This window comes from Rousettus aegyptiacus, unplaced genomic scaffold, assembly GCF_014176215.1.
Source record: "Rousettus aegyptiacus isolate mRouAeg1 unplaced genomic scaffold, mRouAeg1.p scaffold_m13_p_18, whole genome shotgun sequence".
Classification (NCBI taxonomy): Eukaryota; Metazoa; Chordata; class Mammalia; order Chiroptera; family Pteropodidae; genus Rousettus; species Rousettus aegyptiacus.
Window position 1 is genome coordinate 17,124,879 of NW_023416293.1, and position 16,985 is coordinate 17,141,863.

A 16,985-nucleotide genomic window follows, 5' to 3' on the forward strand; every position below is an offset into this window, starting at 1 on the left:
GACACAAAAGCCTGGAGAAAATGCAGAATGTCAACAGAGCTAACTATCTGGGTGCTAAGATTAGTAGAGACTGCTTTTCATTTATTCGATTCTGTGCTTTTGTAAAGTATTTGCAAAGAATTTAATTTAGTTTGGGTGAGGCAGACCCACTTTAACAGAAGTAGTAGGAATGAGTGAAGTAATGAAATTGGTAAGTGATTATTATTTGAAGATTGTCAGTACAGTGAAATAGAAAGTTTGCGGTGAATTAGGTTTGGGTGTGTATGAGTCTTCATGGGTCTGTTCCAGTGTTTCCCGAAGTGTGCTCCAGGGGACGCCAGTCCTGCCACAGGTGTGCTACATTAAAATAACACAGAAAGTAGCCGTTCTTTAGCTGCTCTGTGATGATTCGCAATACCCATTAGCCCTGAATTTCCAATAGGAACCTGCCTATGGTCTACCTTGCATTTTCCAACCTTTTCTGATCATGGGAAATATTCTTCTGTCTGTTTTTCAATAACAGTATGGATTTTAGTTCTGATTGTCTCTATTTTGCTTGTGTATTAACAGTCCCTTGGTTAAATGATCCAGAGAGTTACAGAGTTAGAGAATGATTTCTTTAATCCAGACTTATAGAGCCACTTAAGACAATGTTACGTGATTTGGTGATTTTCTTTTTTCTTGTTAACAGCTGCATAGCATCAGTTATCACTTAATTCTTTCATTTTTTAGGCAAGGCAACTCTTGGTTGAACTCACAGATTGCAAGGACCTTATCAGTTTACAATTTTTTTTTTTCTTTTTTTTATGCCTATGGCATCCGGTCTTCCTAAGGGGTCTCCCATCCAAGTAGTAACCAGGCCTGACCCTGCTTAGCTTCTGAGATCAGACGGGATTGGGCTTGTTCAGGGTGGCATGGCCGTAGACAATTCTTTCCATTTTAAAACTTTATTTTCAATACTGAAAAACTAAATGGAAAAAATGTGTCGCAAGCCTGAATCTATTCAGCTTCCTATCTCCATAATTATCTTTTCAGTGTGAGTTTTTGACAGTTTTTGACGCCGATAGTTGAGAAATCTCCCTAACCCTCAGCACAACCTGAAAATGACCTCATAATGAAAGGTCACAGAGGCTGACCCCAAATGCCAGGTGGTCAGTGGATAAACTGAAATGTGTGCGCTTCAGTCTGAAACCGGTTTTGTCCTCAGCTGTGGGGACTCAGTGAGCAAGCCAGGGTGGCTGGGGAGGAGGGCGGGACGCAGAAGCATGCGGCTCTGCCCGCCTCGCCCTGCCCTGCGGCCAGGACAGAAGCAGGCGTGTGGGAAGCCCGGAAGGCGGTTTAATGTTTGCTTTTCCAAGGGCTGGATCCACACGCACGTGAAAAATAACAGGAAGAGAGAGATTAAATATTAATAAAGCACAAAATGAAGCACGATATGGATGGTGTCGAGCAGGATTTGGACCAGTAAGGGACATTATCTCTCCTTTAGCCACATGAGGCTTGTGATTGCCTGCAGCTAAAGCAGATGCAGCCAGGGCTGGCGGTTAACGGTGAAGTCAGCTGGCCCCTGTGTGGTGGGCTGCCTTGAATCAGGATTTTGCCTCATAGAAGAATTATGTGTCAGGAAGTATGACATGCAAAACTTGGTTTAAGGCTGCTAAAGTATTAAGTTTAAACAAAATATGTAGAGTACGTTTGACCCCAAGGTATTGTGCCTTCATCTCCTGTACCCTGTCGTGGAGGTGGCCTGCTGGCCGCGTCTGCCCCCATGCAGCTGAGTGCCAGGCTGGCCGTGTAAAAGGCAGGTACACTGTCTCCCTGAAATTTGCACCCTGCGCAAGTTGCTCTGTTTAGATTTCCGGCTGACTGACACCACATAACCATGAATGAAAACCAGACAGTGGAAAGTAGCGCCCTGTTTCACCTTCTCCCCGTCTGTGGGAACCAGGCCGGCCTCCGGCTGCAGCCTGGCTTCCAGCTCCCCTGGCGAGGCCTTTGGCAGCCCCAGCTGCCCCGGGCTGTGGTTTTAAGTAATGCTTCAGGTGGGGGGAGGTCAGGGGGGAGGACAGAAGGACAGAACAAATAGATACGAGGATAAAGATGATGTTGGCCATGCAAGCAAAGTAAGATGAGAACCTGGCATCTCTGCCTTTATGTGACAGGCGAGGCGGGGCTTCTGTCCATGTCCCAGGGGGTTTTAGAGGTCGAGGCGTGTGGCCCCTGAGGCGGCATCCCCAGCCCCTAGCACAGGCTCCAGTGGGACTCTGCCCCCCGTGTGTTCTGCAGAAGTGTCTGCCACAGGCTGGCGTGCGCACGCGTGGCCTGAGAAATGCGGATTCGGGTTCAGGGGTTCTGGGTGGGGCCTGAGATGGCGCATTCCCAACACCTGCGTGTGGGGTGTTGATGCTGCCAGCCCGGGGGCCACGCTAGGGGTCAGGCTTCCGGAGGATGGGAAACCAGCGGAAGCGGCTCCTACTTAAGGCTGTTTCGGGAGCCCCTCGCCCCTGCATCCCGGGGCGCCCAGGCGCAGCCCGCTAACCTGCGCCCTTCTCTCCGCAGGGGAGGAGCGCCCCCGGGACGGGCCGGGCCCCGCAGAGAGCGCGGCGGCGGGGGCGGAGGCCGCGCGCGCGGCCAGGGGCGGCTGCCGCTGCTCCGGGCCGCGGCTGCGCAAGCTGAGCTGGGGCCTGGCGGTGGCGCTGTGCGTGTGCGCGTCCTGGGCCGGCGCCACGCAGCTCGCCAGGCTGACCTTCCGGACCTTCGACGCGCCCTTCACGCTCACGTGGTTCGCCACCAGCTGGAACTGCGTCTTCTTCCCGCTGTACTACGCCGGCCACGTCTGCAAGGCGGCCGAGAGGCAGTCGCTGAAGCAGCGCTACAGGTAGGCGACCCGCGCGGATGCGCCCGGTGCGGGCTCGGGGACAGGCCCAGGGGGCCTGCTGTGTCCCTGGGGCCGGGACCCGAATTCTGCCGCCACCCTGGGTGGGGGGGCGCCCGCGCCTCTGCCCGCAGCCCCCGGCCTGGGAGCTGTCTGTATGGGACAGGCGGCGCCATCGTCCCGAATGGCCTGTGCGGCCCCCACAGAAGGTGGAAGGGGGGCTCTCTAGCTCCCTTACCCTGGGGCTGGGGTGCCCTCGGGAGTCAGTGGAGCCACCTATTTTGGGGTGGCCTCTGCCAAGCCCAAGACCGACTGTTCATTCCCCTCCCCCTCCCGACCCCAGCCCCGCCCCCACCTCCCCGTGGCCGTGTGCCGCTCGGCCCGAATGTCTCAGCGTCAGGGCGCTGTCTGCGCCTCGCCGATTTGTCCTCACGTGGAGCCCGCTGGCATGCCTGCCTCGCAAAAAGAGGCCAGGCGTGCCCGAGCCTGATTCTGGAAGCAGAACTGGACCTGGGCCTGGGGCAGCCTCGGGGGTGACTTAGCCAGAACTGGTGCCAAAGGCACTTACCGCGCCTCCCCTGAATGGCAGCCCAACGCGGACCCAAGCGACTGGGTCCGGAAGCTCCGATGGGCGTGGGCTTGCCCTGGAGGCGGGGAGCGGTGGCCCCCTGGAGGCGGAGGAGGGCAGGTCCGTGCGGAGCAGGTGAGCCACCCTCCGCAGGGTCAGTTTATGCGTAGTCGCCCTTTACGCTGGCCGTTGTGCTCCCACCCCTAACGGAGGGAGAGCCTGGGCGTCCGTGCCCTTGATGGGGACTCTCGGGAAACAGGCGGACCGTTCTGCCCCTGCCCCCGCCCCCCATGCAGGCTGCTCCCTAAACGCGCGTCCCAAGTGTGACCCCCGCTGACCTTAGAACAAGACCGGCACTGCGGGCCGCGTAGGGCAGGCTCAGCGCCGCTGTGCGGAAAACATCACCAGGCTCAGTGACCATCAAAAGGGCAAGACAGGGACAAGACACAAGGTCCTGGAAACGGATTAAACAGACAGCGACGCCCGGGCTTCGGCGCATCGTCTTCCTCTGAAAGGCGATGCTGGTCAGCGGGACAGCGGTGCGGGGAGGGCGCACCCGTGACTCGATTCGTGAGGCCAGCGAAAACCTTGCCCACTTTCTGTCATAAAGCTCTGCCCCACCTCTTAGAAAAAATCCTCCTGCTGGGAAGCGGCGTCAGCCGTGGGGCTCAGCAGAGCTGCGGGTTGGCCAGCTAACAGTCAGGTGGGAGCCAGGCACACCTGGAGGGTGGGGACAGGGCCTCCGGAAAGGAGAGGAGCGTTTTAACATCACAGACCTCGGAAGTCCCGGCCGTCTCAGCTCGCCTTGGGGCTTCTTTAAACAGACTTTAGGATTCCCAGAAATCGAGGGAAACTGAAATTGCGTCTTTCATTCTTGTGCCTTTATCAGAATTAATGCCAGAGACGAGGAGATCCAGAGTCAGCTGAGAGGATGTGTCAGGGGCGGGGACAGGTGAGGCCTCCTGCAGAGAGAGAGAGGCCGGGCAGGTGGCCGTGGCCGGCTTTCCTTGTGGTCCGCAGGAGGCAGTCCGATATAAGTTTCTTTTCTGCCGGCCCTCTCAAGCTAGCTCCCTCCCCAGGGGAGCTGGCGATGTCAGCCGAGCAGGGAGAGGGCCGCACAGAGCTCCCAGGACTGCCTCGCGCTGCAGGCCCCGCGGGTCGGGTCTTGTCGAAGGGGCATCCCGATTCAGGATTCGGGAGGTCTGGGTGGACCCAAGCTTCTGGGCGTGCCTGGTCTGCGGAGCGGATCAGCCAGGCCTCCTGCGTGGCCTCATCTGTGCCAGCCACCAAGACACGCCCCGTCAGTCCAAGCCTGGGCCCGGGCAGACCAGGCCACCCCCGCCGCCCACCACCCACCCCCCCGCAGGTCTGGGGCCATCCAGCCCAGGGGCCCGGGAAGCCTCAGGTGTGTTTTCTAGCCCCGTCAGAGCCCGCGGACCCGGCCCTGGGGTTGCTCAGGCACCGAAAGTGCGCGTCGGTGGCCTGCCACCCTCCTTCCATCTGCTCGAGTTTGTCACAAAAGGCAAAAGTCCGACCAGCCAGACAGAACGAGCTGCCTCTTCTGATGTTTGTGCAAATTCTATTCTTGTGCTTCCTGGACCTTTTTAAATAGAATTATCGTAATTACATTTTGCTCCTTGGCTGTTTTCTGCTTTAAGGAGAGAGAAAACAAAATGATTTATGTACTTAATGTAACGTGTAGGCGGGCATCGGGGGCCCTGCACGCTGTTCTGGTCTAAGTGCCTTGCTTCATGACACGTTTAATGAGCTCCTCTCAATCACGCGTACATTATTAATTTATGACATAAAATAAATTAAAAGCACTGGAGGCCGAGGCTCCCTGCTGCAGGAACACGGTTTGGAACCATTTCGTGGCGTCATTTTGCTAGATGATTCTCCGGGGAGCTGCGGGAATGGACGGGGATTTTTTTCAAAGAAAGGCTGCCCGTGCTTCACCAACAGATTGGGGACAGGCTTGTCAATATTTTATTATGAATTAGTGTTGGGAGGATTAGGTCTTTTAAATGCGTACTGGCTAATTCTCAGTGTTTGGGTTATGAAAGTTGGCGTGTTTGAGCCCAGCTCAGAGAGCGCCCTTGTTTCTTGGGAAAGACATTTTCTCCCGTGTCAGGGCCAGAGAGAATTGATAGGGCGGCCCGAGGGACACGTCTTTGTGCATTTTGCCGAAGCTTTTGTCCAGGACGTGTGAGGCTTACTAGATCTGCGCCAGAGAGGAGGGCCGGAGCCGCGCAGGGTTCCCAGCCAGCCCCACACTCTCAGCAGTGCCGAGCGAGTCCCTGGACTGACATTGCCCCACAGCAGAGGGGACACTCTGAGATCCCCCGCTCTTCCTGCCGCAGGACGTGGTTATTGCAGGGGAGTATGTCCCAGCCTCTCCCCTAAGTCGGGCCAGGTAACTTCTCTCCAGGTGACTAGGGTCAGCCAGGGCAGACAGCAGCGGGCGGGCCCTTCCCACCCGCCTCTTCCCTGCTCCACGGGCTCTGTTCGCAGGACTCCCGGATTCCACCGACAGCAGAGCCTCGGACAGAAGGGGAAGCACCGAGCGGTGACATGCCACCTGTCTCCCAGCAGCACGAACCAGAACGAGCTTCTGCTGTGCCGGCCTGTGGATGACGCGGTTGAGACAGCAGCTGCTGTCACCTCCACCGCAGGCCACGGGCTTGCCGTCCGCCTGAAAGTCAGTGTCCCCAGCCACGCGCCTTTGGATGTCTTCATGACCCACAAGCTTCCATGTGGCTTTATCTTTATTCTGAATGGAATAAAATTGGAAAGTTTATCTGGACGAAAAGTGGCAGCCTCTGAACACAAGGACAGGGGTCACTTCTGTCTTGCTCGTCTGCATGTCCCCGGCACCTGGCCCAGTGCCCGGCACAGAGGACCCATAGGCCGGGCGCTGAAGGAGGCAGGGTAGCAAGGAGGACGTCACATGGGCGGTGCCCGTGCCGTCATTGTCACTGTCAGAGGGGACGCGCTAAAGCCGGCTCTCAGGGCCCTCCGAGGGGGCAGCCCTGGAAGGAAGAGGCCCTTTACCCCTAAAACAGCGGCCCCCTGCCACCCGAACATCAAACAGATCCGACTCCGAAAGAGCTCTTTATAAAGCAGTTTCAGAAAAAGACGTGTCTGTTTGGCAGGCATGTTTCGGAAGTCAGTCATATCTGAACTACGTAGCCCCCACTTGGCGGGCGGGGGGGGCGGTGCCCCTTCGAGCTGTCTGAAGGAAGCCAGGGTGAACCCCCGTCCCCGTGAAGGTTCAGCATGGTATTTGTATTGGCTACAAGGTCACATTCTCCTGCGCCCTCACCGTGTCCCGGGACAGAGGGACGGAGGGGCCTTGTGCACTCAGGGTCTTAGCCTGCTGTGAGCTGTGAGATCTCACATCTGTTCCGTCGCCAGCGCTGTGAGGCATGGCAGCCAGACGCAGCGGCACAAACACCTGTCGTCACCCTCTGGGCCTCGCGGTGGCGCCTCTCTGCTCCGTGACGTCCGGAGCCTCCAGGGAGATGCGTCGGGCGCCGCGATCGCCTGGGTGCCCCCTCCATGGCCCCCTCCATGCCGCGATCGCCTGGGTGTCCCCTCCACGTCCGGGGGTCACCTGGGTGCCCCCTCCACACCGCAATCACCCGGGCGCCCCCTCCACATCCGGCGGTCGGTGCTGCCGTCACCGGCTGCCTCCGCCGTGGTTGTCGACCTGGGCACCCACACCCCGCAGCCAGACTGGGCTCCTCATGGCTCAGAGCCCCACCCTGCGTGTCCCCCGGGGCGGGAGCCCTTGTTCCTTTCAGGACCTAGCCGCAGAAGTCACCAAGGGTGCTGTTTCTGTCAGAGCAGTCACTAGCCTGCCTGGTCTCTAGGGGGACGCAGACCTCGCCCTCAGCGAGAGGGTGGTCTGGGCAGTCTCACCACCTCTTGAAACACATTCTGCCACATCTGCAGCCCGGAGGGCAGGGGCGGGGCGTGGGAGACTCACCTGTCAGCACCTAGCGGCCGGCCCCCCGGGGCGACACGGGGCTCTGGGGGGGGGGGAGTCTGCGCTGGCCCGCGGCAGAGTCGGGACCCTGAGTTTCTCCTGAAGCTGGTGGCCGCGAGCCCCGCTCCCCTTCAAGCCCACGTGGGCAGCAGCGGCGTCTCGGGGCCCGCTGACCGCTCAGCCCCACCCCGGCCCTCGGCCACCTCCTTTGTCGAAGCGGATGGTCATGAACCCGAGACCCGAGTCGAACGAAGGCGACGCTAAGCGACTCCGCGAGCGCAGCGCTGCCGCGGACTGCAGGGAGCGGGGGCGGCGTCCGCCCCGCGCTGACCGCCCCGCGCTGTCCGCCCCCCCCCCCGCGTCTGCCCCCCGCTGTCCGCCCCCCCCCCCGCGTCTGCCCCCCGCTGTCCGCCCCCCCCCGCGTCTGCCCCCCGCTGTCCGCCCCCCCCGCGTCTGCCCCCCGCTGTCCGCCCCCCCGCCCTCTCCGCCGATCGTCGCCCTTCCCAGTTCCTCTTACGCAAAGCGCATCGAAGGGCCGCCGTTTCAGCCCTCTGACCACGCGGTCATCTACGACCCAGGCCACGTGCTTTTGCGCACGAACCTGCCCGGAGACGCCGCCGCAGTGGCAGCCGCGCGGGGGACGCGAGCAGCGGTTCGCGGCGCGGCTCTGGGGCGGGGGCCGGTCTCGGCGCCTGCGCGTGGGGCGCGGGGCACGGCCGCGGTGCCCACCAGGAGCCAGGCCCCAGGAGAGGTAACACGAGGCAGGACGTCGTGGCCCAAGGGGAAAACAATCTCCTCCGAATCCGAGGCCTGGCAGCAGCTCCGGGCGCTGGGACCGAGGCGCGACGCGGGGGGCGGGGTCGGGGGCTTAGGGGGGCCTCGGGGGGCGGGTCCCTGGGCCGCGTCACGTGCGGCTCGCGCCCAGGCGTACCCGGCGCCGGGGGCGGGGAGGTGCGGGCTGTGGTGTTGCGCGGTCTTGGCTGATGGGTTGGTTGGTTGGTCAGGTAATTGATTTGGTTGGTTGATTGGCTAGTTTTGGGTTTGGGTCGTTTAGCAGAGAACTACTTTTAATTTAAAATCATCACACAGGGAAATGCTGTATGAAAAGAAAATTCTAGAAGGCGGCTCTGGCTTTGCTTGGAAGGCACTGATCTTTCTCCCAGCCATACTTCCGTCTTCCTCGGTCAGATGCGAAGGCCAAGCTGTAGGTCTGTCCCTGCCCCAAGCACCAGACCACAGCCCGGAAACCAAACCCCGTCTGCGGCTGCCACTTCGGGGAACCAGATGGCCTCCTGCCCCCCTTGCCCCTCCGGGGTCACGGACCGCCTCAGAGTGCAGGCCGGGTGAGGACACACCTGTGCGGCCGCAGCGTGGGCTGTAGCGCCCGCCGCTTCTGACCGGGCCGTTTGTGCCGCGGCTTCGCTTTCCATGGTTTGTGACTCGCCTTCAGCCGCAGTCCCACAACGTTAAGTAGAAAATTCCAGAAATAAACAATTATGAGTTTTCCGTTTTGCGCTGTTCTGAGTGGCCTGACGAAGCACACACTGTCCCGTGCCGTCCTGCCCGGACGGGGTTGTCCCTTTGTCCACCGCCTCCACGCTGGTGATGCTCCCACCGGTTCAACACCTGGTGGCCGTCTGGGTGGTCGGGTCATGGGGCACGTCACGGTGCTTGCTCAGGTCACCCTTGTTTTACTCAATAATGGCCCCAAAGCCGCTCACAGGCTTTTATCACAGTGTGTTGTTATCATTGTTCTACTTTGTCATTAGTTACTGTTGTTAATCTCTTTTCGTGCCCAGTTTCTGACTCGCGCTCGTCACAGGTGTGTCTGCATAGGGTTCGGTACTGTCCGCAGTTTCAGGTGTCCACTGGAGGCTTTGGACCATGTCCCCCGTGGGTGAGGGGGCACTGCTGTCCTTAGGAGGAGGGACGAGGCGCCAGAGCCGTGGGGGAGTCCTGGGAAGGCGCCCAGGGAGGAAGCGAATGGACCCCTCGGCTAAAAGGTACCTGACCGGCGGCAGCCGGGAGGCCTGCTGGGCGAGCACGGCAGAGCATTTGGTTGGGACCAGAGCAGAGGCAGAGAGGAGGGTGAGCAGCCCTGGTCCCTGGCAGAGGAGGCTCGAGGGGACCCCTGCTTCGTGCAGGAGACAGCGCCAGCAACCTCTGGGGGGCCGTGCAGGAGCAGCGGTCCCCGGCGGACCTCGGCTCGCCTTCGAACCATGCCGCTGCCCCGGGGGAAAGGACTAACTGGGAGAGGCGCCCTTGACCAGCGGGGAGACAGCTGGTGAAGGTCAGCGAGGGAGATGACAGGGACACGAGAAAGCATCGGTGTCAGTGTCTCCCAGAAGCTTATGGAAGCGAAGCCACGTCCGGTGGGCATGGAGAGTTCTGAACGCAGAGTCTGACCCTCCAGCCCTAAGGGCTAATTAACAGTGGCCATGATAAGCTCGTACACAAAGTATAGGGAAGAAAAGAGCCCTTTACAGGCTCAACCAAAATAATTTTAATCCCTAGGCACAAACAATAGATCGATAGCAACACCATGAAGAAAACATTAAACTCTCCTAAAACTCAGCAACGTGAAGACGTCAGTTCCCCGCGTCCGTTTCTGAACTTAACGCTGCACGAGGTTCGTTTTCAGAAGTGGCCAGGAAGGCGCTGAGGAAGAAGAGCAGACCGGGGACCTCGCCGTCCCGCAGGGCAGGCTGTGCTACAGACAGGCGGAGCGGTGCCCGTGAACGCCTAGGACACCCCAGAGTCGCCCCAGCTGCACAGAGACTCCGGCGTGTGATAAGCGTGGCCTCGCGTCCTGAAGATGAGTTGTTGAGTAGGTGACGCTGAGGCAGGCGGGAAGCTCGCACCTTCTCTAAGCCTAGATAGAGTCGAGTGGAATTTTGGCGTAAAACCTACAATTTTGTGTTAAATAAGAACATGGGATAATCCTTTGATCATCTTCCTTTTGTTATCTTTGTCACTGTGATGCCAAGTCTAGAAATCATCAAAACAAATTGATAAATTATAAATTAAACTACATTTTTAAAAATAGTTTAAAGACGACTGCTGGGCAAAAATAAATAGATAAATAAATAAATAAATAAATGATAAAAATAAAAGTCACCATAAGCAAAGCGAAAAAACAGACTGACAAACTGGGAAAAATATTTGCACAAAGAGCTAAGCTCTGTGATAAATAAGGGCTCTTACAAATCAGTATAAAAACTTGAGACCAACAACTCAGTAGAAATAATAGCAAAGTGTATGATGAGTGGTTCATAGGAAAGAAAATGGAAATATCTCATAAATTTATGGAGAAAATGCTCAGTCTCATGTGAGACGTATGAATTAAATCTGATATATTTTTTTTGCATGTCATGTTGACAAAAAATCAAGTAAAACGATTCCATACTATACCGTGTCAGCCAAGCTGTGAGGCGTCCAGCGCTGTGACGCGTCGCCGGGAGGGCGAGATGCAGGGCCGCGTGCGGAGCGGCGCCCGTCGGAGTCGCAGGTGCATGCGGCTCGACCTAGGTCTTCCCGGAATCTCCATTAGGGGCATACAAGTGAGCGTGGATCCTGGAGTACAAACGCGGTATTGTTCGTAATGAGCTAAAAGCTAGAAACAGCCCGCGTACTCGTGGCCGGGGGCCGGCTGGGGAGGGGGTGCTGCAGGCCGACAGCCGCGCGCCCAGAGGTGTCAGCGGAGAGCAGGGGCTCACAGCGCGGGTCAGCGGTGGCCACTTCCCACCCGCCTTGTGACCCGCCTCCCACCTTTCCGACCTCGGTTCCCATCCAAAGTTCCATCACGAGTGCTGGATGAACGTGACTCCGGTTGATCAAGTTTTCGCAGACGCTAGCCCCACGTCCGTGTCTGCCGGCGCGGTGAGAACAGCTGTCCGTGGAGTGAAACGCCACATGAGCGAGGCTGGCAGGGTTGTCACTCACGTGCCGGGCCGCGGTGACGGGGTAAGTCGGCGCCCTCACCTGGGAGGACAGGTCGACCCGTCTGTCAAAGTTTTAAGGGGTCGTTGACCAGTCGACGTTACTCGTAGGAGCTGAGCTGCCGACACGTACGTAGATGAGGATGCCCGCTGTCGGCTCCTAACGAAGCCGCGCGAGCGAGCGCCTCGGCAGATGGGCCGCGTTTTTAAAGACACCACGCTGAGCTGATGGTGAAAACTTGGGATTCAGAGAGACAGCGACAGGGTGGAAACGATCTGCCCAAACCAGCACGGGAGACGCGGGAAGCGTTGCCCGTGTTTCGTGACCTGTGTGAGTTTCAAGTGCCGGTTTCCTGTTTGGCACAGACTGCACCTGAGGCTTGTCACACCTGTGCTTACAGGGACACGTCTTGGTGCTAGTCAGGTTCCGGATCAAGGCAAGCCAGCAGCACCCCGCAGCACCCCGCAGCTCCGCGAGAAGCCAGGGTCGGTCCTGTGTGGTTCTTCGAGGGCCGCCATCCCGCCTGGTGGAGACAGTCGAGCTGCGTCCTGCCCCGATGGGACCACGCGGCATAATGTCTCCTGTTCTGATCGCCACTCTTAGACGGGTTTTGAAAATTTTGTCCAGCAGAAGGTGCATGGGATTGTGGAAAGAAGGGGCCGCTAAAGGCCGTTTCCACATGAAGAAGGGTTGACAACTGAGAACATTTGTCCTGGACAAAGTGAGACCTTGAACCCTGACAGCTGCCTCTGCCCTTCACGCGGAAGAGGGCGAATCCTGGCACTTTGCCGCGGGCCGGCCGGCCGGCCTCTGCGAGCCCTTCCCCCGAGATATCCTGCTGTGTGAAGGTTTCACTTTGAAGGACCATCTCGTGCACCCTAGTTCTCCCCCGGCATGGCTGCAGCTTAGAAGTAAGCCAGTCGCTGCCCGCCTCCCGTTAGCCAGCTGGGTCCAGCGATGACAGGAGAGAGCAGAAGAGGGTTTTTACTCTGCCTGAGCCGCTGCACGCAGAGCCGAGCTGCCGGGTCCGGGGCCGACGCCGCCCCCAGGTGCAGGCTGGGGCACAGGCCCCCCCAGGGCGGCTGCCGCAGGAACGCGGCGGCTCCAATTGTGCCGACTCCCTCGTCTAGGCAGCGTCGGGCTATTTTTGTCCCCTGGTGGCTGTGCTTCTGTTAGTCACACTGCTATACGCGGCGGGACCTTTGTTTTGATGCTAATGCCCTTACCCAGCGAATCACGGCTTCAGTACGGCTCAGTCATGCCAATTCGGCCCCTTGTGTTAATTTTGACAGAGATCGAACTGCAGTGTTGTGAGCTATTCCTGGAGAAGAAGTTTGCTAAGGAAATGGATAGTGTAGGTAAGGGGCGTGGAGGTGCCTGACGTCCACAAGAAAACGAACAGTTAGTTCTTTGCATCTTTCGGAAGCGCCCATCCGCGTGCTGGCGGTCGGTAGGGGGACTGCATGTCCTGTGTTCCGTGCATGCCGGTCCTGGTCACTGTGTCTCAGGGGTTCTCAGGGTTCAGTGGGACCCGCCCAGGGGGCTGGCCAGAGTGCTGACTGCAGGGCGCTGTCTGGACACTCGGATTCCTTCCGCCGGGGCGGCCCGGGGCTCTTCCCTGCGGAAGTGCCCAGTGACTGCACCCCCATGACACAGGAGCTCCCAGGTGACTGCACACCTGCAGAGGGCCGCCGCCCGCTCGCAGAAGTGAGCCTCTGACCTTCCGTCCTCTTCAGCGGCGTCTCAAAGGGAAAAACAGCTACCGGTTCGGGCCGGAGACGTTTTCCTTTGTAATTCAGGGACGAATTCAGCAACGACGGCCCGAACTAAGGTCAGGGTCACTGGGGATGTTTGAGGGTCGCGCCCCACAAGTCCCGCTGTGGACCCAGCGCCCACTGCACGGAGGGCCGGGTTCTTGGGCCCAGCGTCCTCCCGTTTGGGCTTTGGCCGGTGGTGCTAGCGCCTCGTTGCAGGACGAGGGGACAGACGCCCTTCCCCCCCAGGGAGCCCCCCTCCTGGGCCTCGGGAGCGCCCCTGGCATTCAGCTTCGGCAGGGTCCGGACCCCAGTGTGCCCAGCGGAGCCGCTCATGGCCGTCCCATTGGCTCACTCCCTGTGGCTAAGCTGGAAGGCGCATCAGCGTCAGGTCCTGGTGCCGGAGCCAGCTCTGCGAGCGGCCTCAGGGCAGGCGAGACAGCGCCAAGGCCGCGCCGGCCTCGCCCAGCCCTGGGAGACAAGGCGCTTTGTTCCCAACACGCAGCTCCTTGGATGGAGCTGAGTTTTTATCAGGCAAACCGCCCCTGCCTGGAACAAGAGCCGGCTGCTTGCGTTTCCAGGTCGTCGGGGTTCTGGGTGACCGTCCGGATTTGGAGCAGGTGTGCCGAGGTCATGGGGCTTTGCGTTGGGTGCTTAGCTGATGGGATCGCGTGCACGCGACGCACACCCTTGCTGGGGAAGGAAGAGAGTGGCTGCCTACGGCGGCTCGCATGGGCCGTCCTGCTGGGCGAGGCCGGCTGAGCGCGGTGAGAAAGGGCGAGGCGTGAGCCGCACAGAGGGACAGCCTGGGCGCTGGGGACCCGGAGCTAGGGACGGCGTCGGCCCTGTGGACACGGAGGGGCGCGAGTGCTTCCATGAGAGAAAAGGAATTTTAAGTGAAGAAGAGTGGTCAAGAAAGCGGGAAGAATTTTAAAGGGCAGAAATTTCTAGTGAGAATTTTAATTCCTATTGATTGTCATTAGTGTGCAAAGTAAGTTGTCTGTGCCACCGCCCTTGTGAAGCCTTGTGAAGGCCACCTAACTGCTCTGCGTGTGGGGGTGGGGGTGGGGGGGTTCATGGGGGGGCGGGGCAGCCACTTCCACACTTCGCCTGAAGGCCGAGTGGTTGGGGGGGGGACCTCGATCAAGTGCACACCCTTCTCTGCCGTGTTTTCCGGCTCCCTTGAGTTTCTGAGTTTTCTCTTAGATTTCTAAATTTTTCTCTTCAGCCAAGTATGAGGGAAAAAATCAATCGTAATTCAAGTGCGGCCATCACGATCACTTCGGCGTGTTTCCTCACACATCTTCATGTGCGTGTGCTAATGTAGCTGAGCCGATAAATACATAAAAACTGTCTCCTGATTCATTTCACCCAGCCCTTTTTCCGGTGGTGCTTAGTCTTCATAACCCGCATTTTAATGACTGTAGGACACCGTCTCCGGTTTCTAAATAACACATCGTAAATTATTGCAGCTCCTCCCTCCCAGCTGCACAAATCGCTTCACTCTAAGTTCTAGCAGCTTCTCGAGGCCTGTGGTGCGAGGCCAGCTCTGCAGTGCAGAGGGAACATTTTAACTTATTAGGAACCGCTTCAGTCATTTTGGGGGCCTGCGGAGTAGTGAGCACAGTGACCTCTCCAGTCAGCCGTCTGTCCAGCTGCAGCGCTTGTCAGCTCACGGGAACGTGTCCCGTCTGCATCCGGCCTGCCTGCTCCTGTCAGTCAGACGTGTCCCCGACGTCACATCGCAAGCTGTATCTCCAAACGTGAGGACCATGTGCGGCCGTCACCACCACCGTCCCCAGGACGTGTCATCTCCCCAAATCGAAACTCGTCCCTACCGAACACTGACTCTCATGCCCCCAGCCCCGGCCCTTTGCTTTCTGTGTCTTTGATCAGTCTCGGTACCTCATATCAGCGGAATCTTGCTGTGTTTGTCTGTTTGTGACCGAATTGTCCCCGTTAGAGTGTGCCTCTTGTCACCCACTGTGCCCCTTAGCAGTCGGCTGACTGCGCTGTGTCCTCAGGTTCAGCCCGGTTGTATCGTATGTCAGGGCGCCTGCCCGCCCTTTGTAAGGCCGCGTGACATTCCCCCGTGTGGATGGGCCACGACCTGTCGCTCCGTCCTTCCGTCGGTGGACACTTGATTGCCTCCCCCGCTGGCCGCGGTGAACGGTGTTGACATGAGCAGACACGGGTGTGGCAACAGCCCTGCGAGACCCTTGCCATTCAGTAGGGACTCCATTCTTAACGCTTCGAGGAACCGCCACACCGTCCTCGGCGGCAGCTCACCGCGCCCCGTCCCGCCCCCCCTCCCCCGCTCGCGCTGCGTTGTCGCCGTTGTCGCCGTCGTTTTTCCCGTGACCGTCCTGGAGAGTGCGAGGCGGCATCTCACTGTGGGTGTGACGTGCGCGTCCCCGGCGATTACGGATGCTGAATGTCTCTTCACGTGCTTCTTGGCCGTCTGTCTCGTGGCACCTCCGGAGAAATGTCTCTTCGGGTTCTTCGCCCCTTTTTAAATCAAGTTATTTGGGTTTTTTGTTGTTAGTATTATTGAGTCATGGGGCATATCTATTTTTTTTCTGGATATTAACCCATTATCAAGTATATGGTTTGCAAGTATTTTTTTCGTTCTTTAGGTCGCCTTTTCACCGTGTTAATGTCCTTTGAGGCATAGAAGTTTTTAATTTTGACGTAGTTCAATTTATCTATTTTTGCTTCTATTGCCAATACTTTTGGCATCATACCCAGGAATTCATTGCCAAATACAATGTCATGAGGCTTTTCCTTAATGCTTTCTTCTAAGAGATATATAGTTATAAGTCTTATGTTGAACTCTTTGATCCATTTTGAATTTTTTATCAATAGTGTAAGATAAGGATCAAAATTCATTCTTTTGGCATCTGATTTCCCGCCACCTTTTGTTGAAGAGGCTGTCATTCTCCCATGAACGGTCTTGGCCGTGTATGTGAGATTTATTTCTGCGTTCTCTCTTCTGTTCTGTTATCCTGTATATCTGTCTTCATGCCACAATATTTTGATTACTATAGGCTTGTAGTAAGTTGAGAAATCAGTAAGTATGACACCTCTGATTTTGTTCTTTTTCAAAATCGTTTTGGTTATTTGGCATCTCCTGGGAATCTGTGTGAATTTTAAGATGGATTTTTTCTCTCTTTCTGGGTAGCTTGTTTTTAAATCAAATTTAAAAGAATTTAAATATCTTGTATGCTCATCTTATTCATTATCGAATAACATAATAGAACAATGGGCAAGGAGTTTAAGCTGCACACCATGGACGAGAAAGCACGTTGGCCAATAGACACAGAATGTTCGACCTCGAGTAGTCACCTAGGGGCGTCACGTGAAAACCAGTGGCAGGTGCCTGTCTGCCCACCAGACCGGCAGGAATTAAACCAGGCAGCGTCGGGCGAGGGGGCGAAGTGCAGCGTCTAGAGCTCACGTTTATTGCTGGTGGAGGAAGAAAGTGGTTCTGTTGCTTTAAAAAAGATTTTGACATGAGCTACATGCACTTACCTGTCACCTAGTGACCCCACACCGTGACTTAGACCCTAGAGAAACTTTTACACTTAAGTCCAAAGAAACTATCCAAAAATGTTCATAGCAGCGGCAATGTTTGTAATGAGAAAACACCAGAAAACAATCCAAAGGCCCCAACAAAAGCACAGACATGGGCTGTGGTATAGCACACAATGGAGGACTAGATAGCAGCTCAAATGAGTAAAACTCCGCAGACGCAGTCGTCTCCACGGACGAGTCTCTGGAACACAGTGTTAGGGGAGAGCGAGAGCGAGGAGAAGGGGGGTGGGGGAGAGGTGGGGGGGGAGCAAGAGGGCAAATCACAGACCAATAGTCAGCGTGATTCCA

At 57.4% G+C, this 16,985-nt stretch overlaps 1 protein-coding gene and 1 pseudogene across 1 annotated transcript in view; one reads left to right on the plus strand and one right to left on the minus strand.

Moving 5' to 3' along the window:
* SLC35F3 (solute carrier family 35 member F3) overlaps positions 1-16,985 on the plus strand; it is a 57,982-nt gene that overhangs the window by 11,387 nt on the left and 29,610 nt on the right. The window contains exon 2 of the mRNA XM_016163366.2: positions 2,539-2,857. Coding sequence (XP_016018852.2) covers positions 2,539-2,857 — 319 coding nt within the window. The remainder of the gene's footprint in view (positions 1-2,538; positions 2,858-16,985) is intronic.
* Positions 787-905, minus strand: LOC118613458 (annotated as a pseudogene).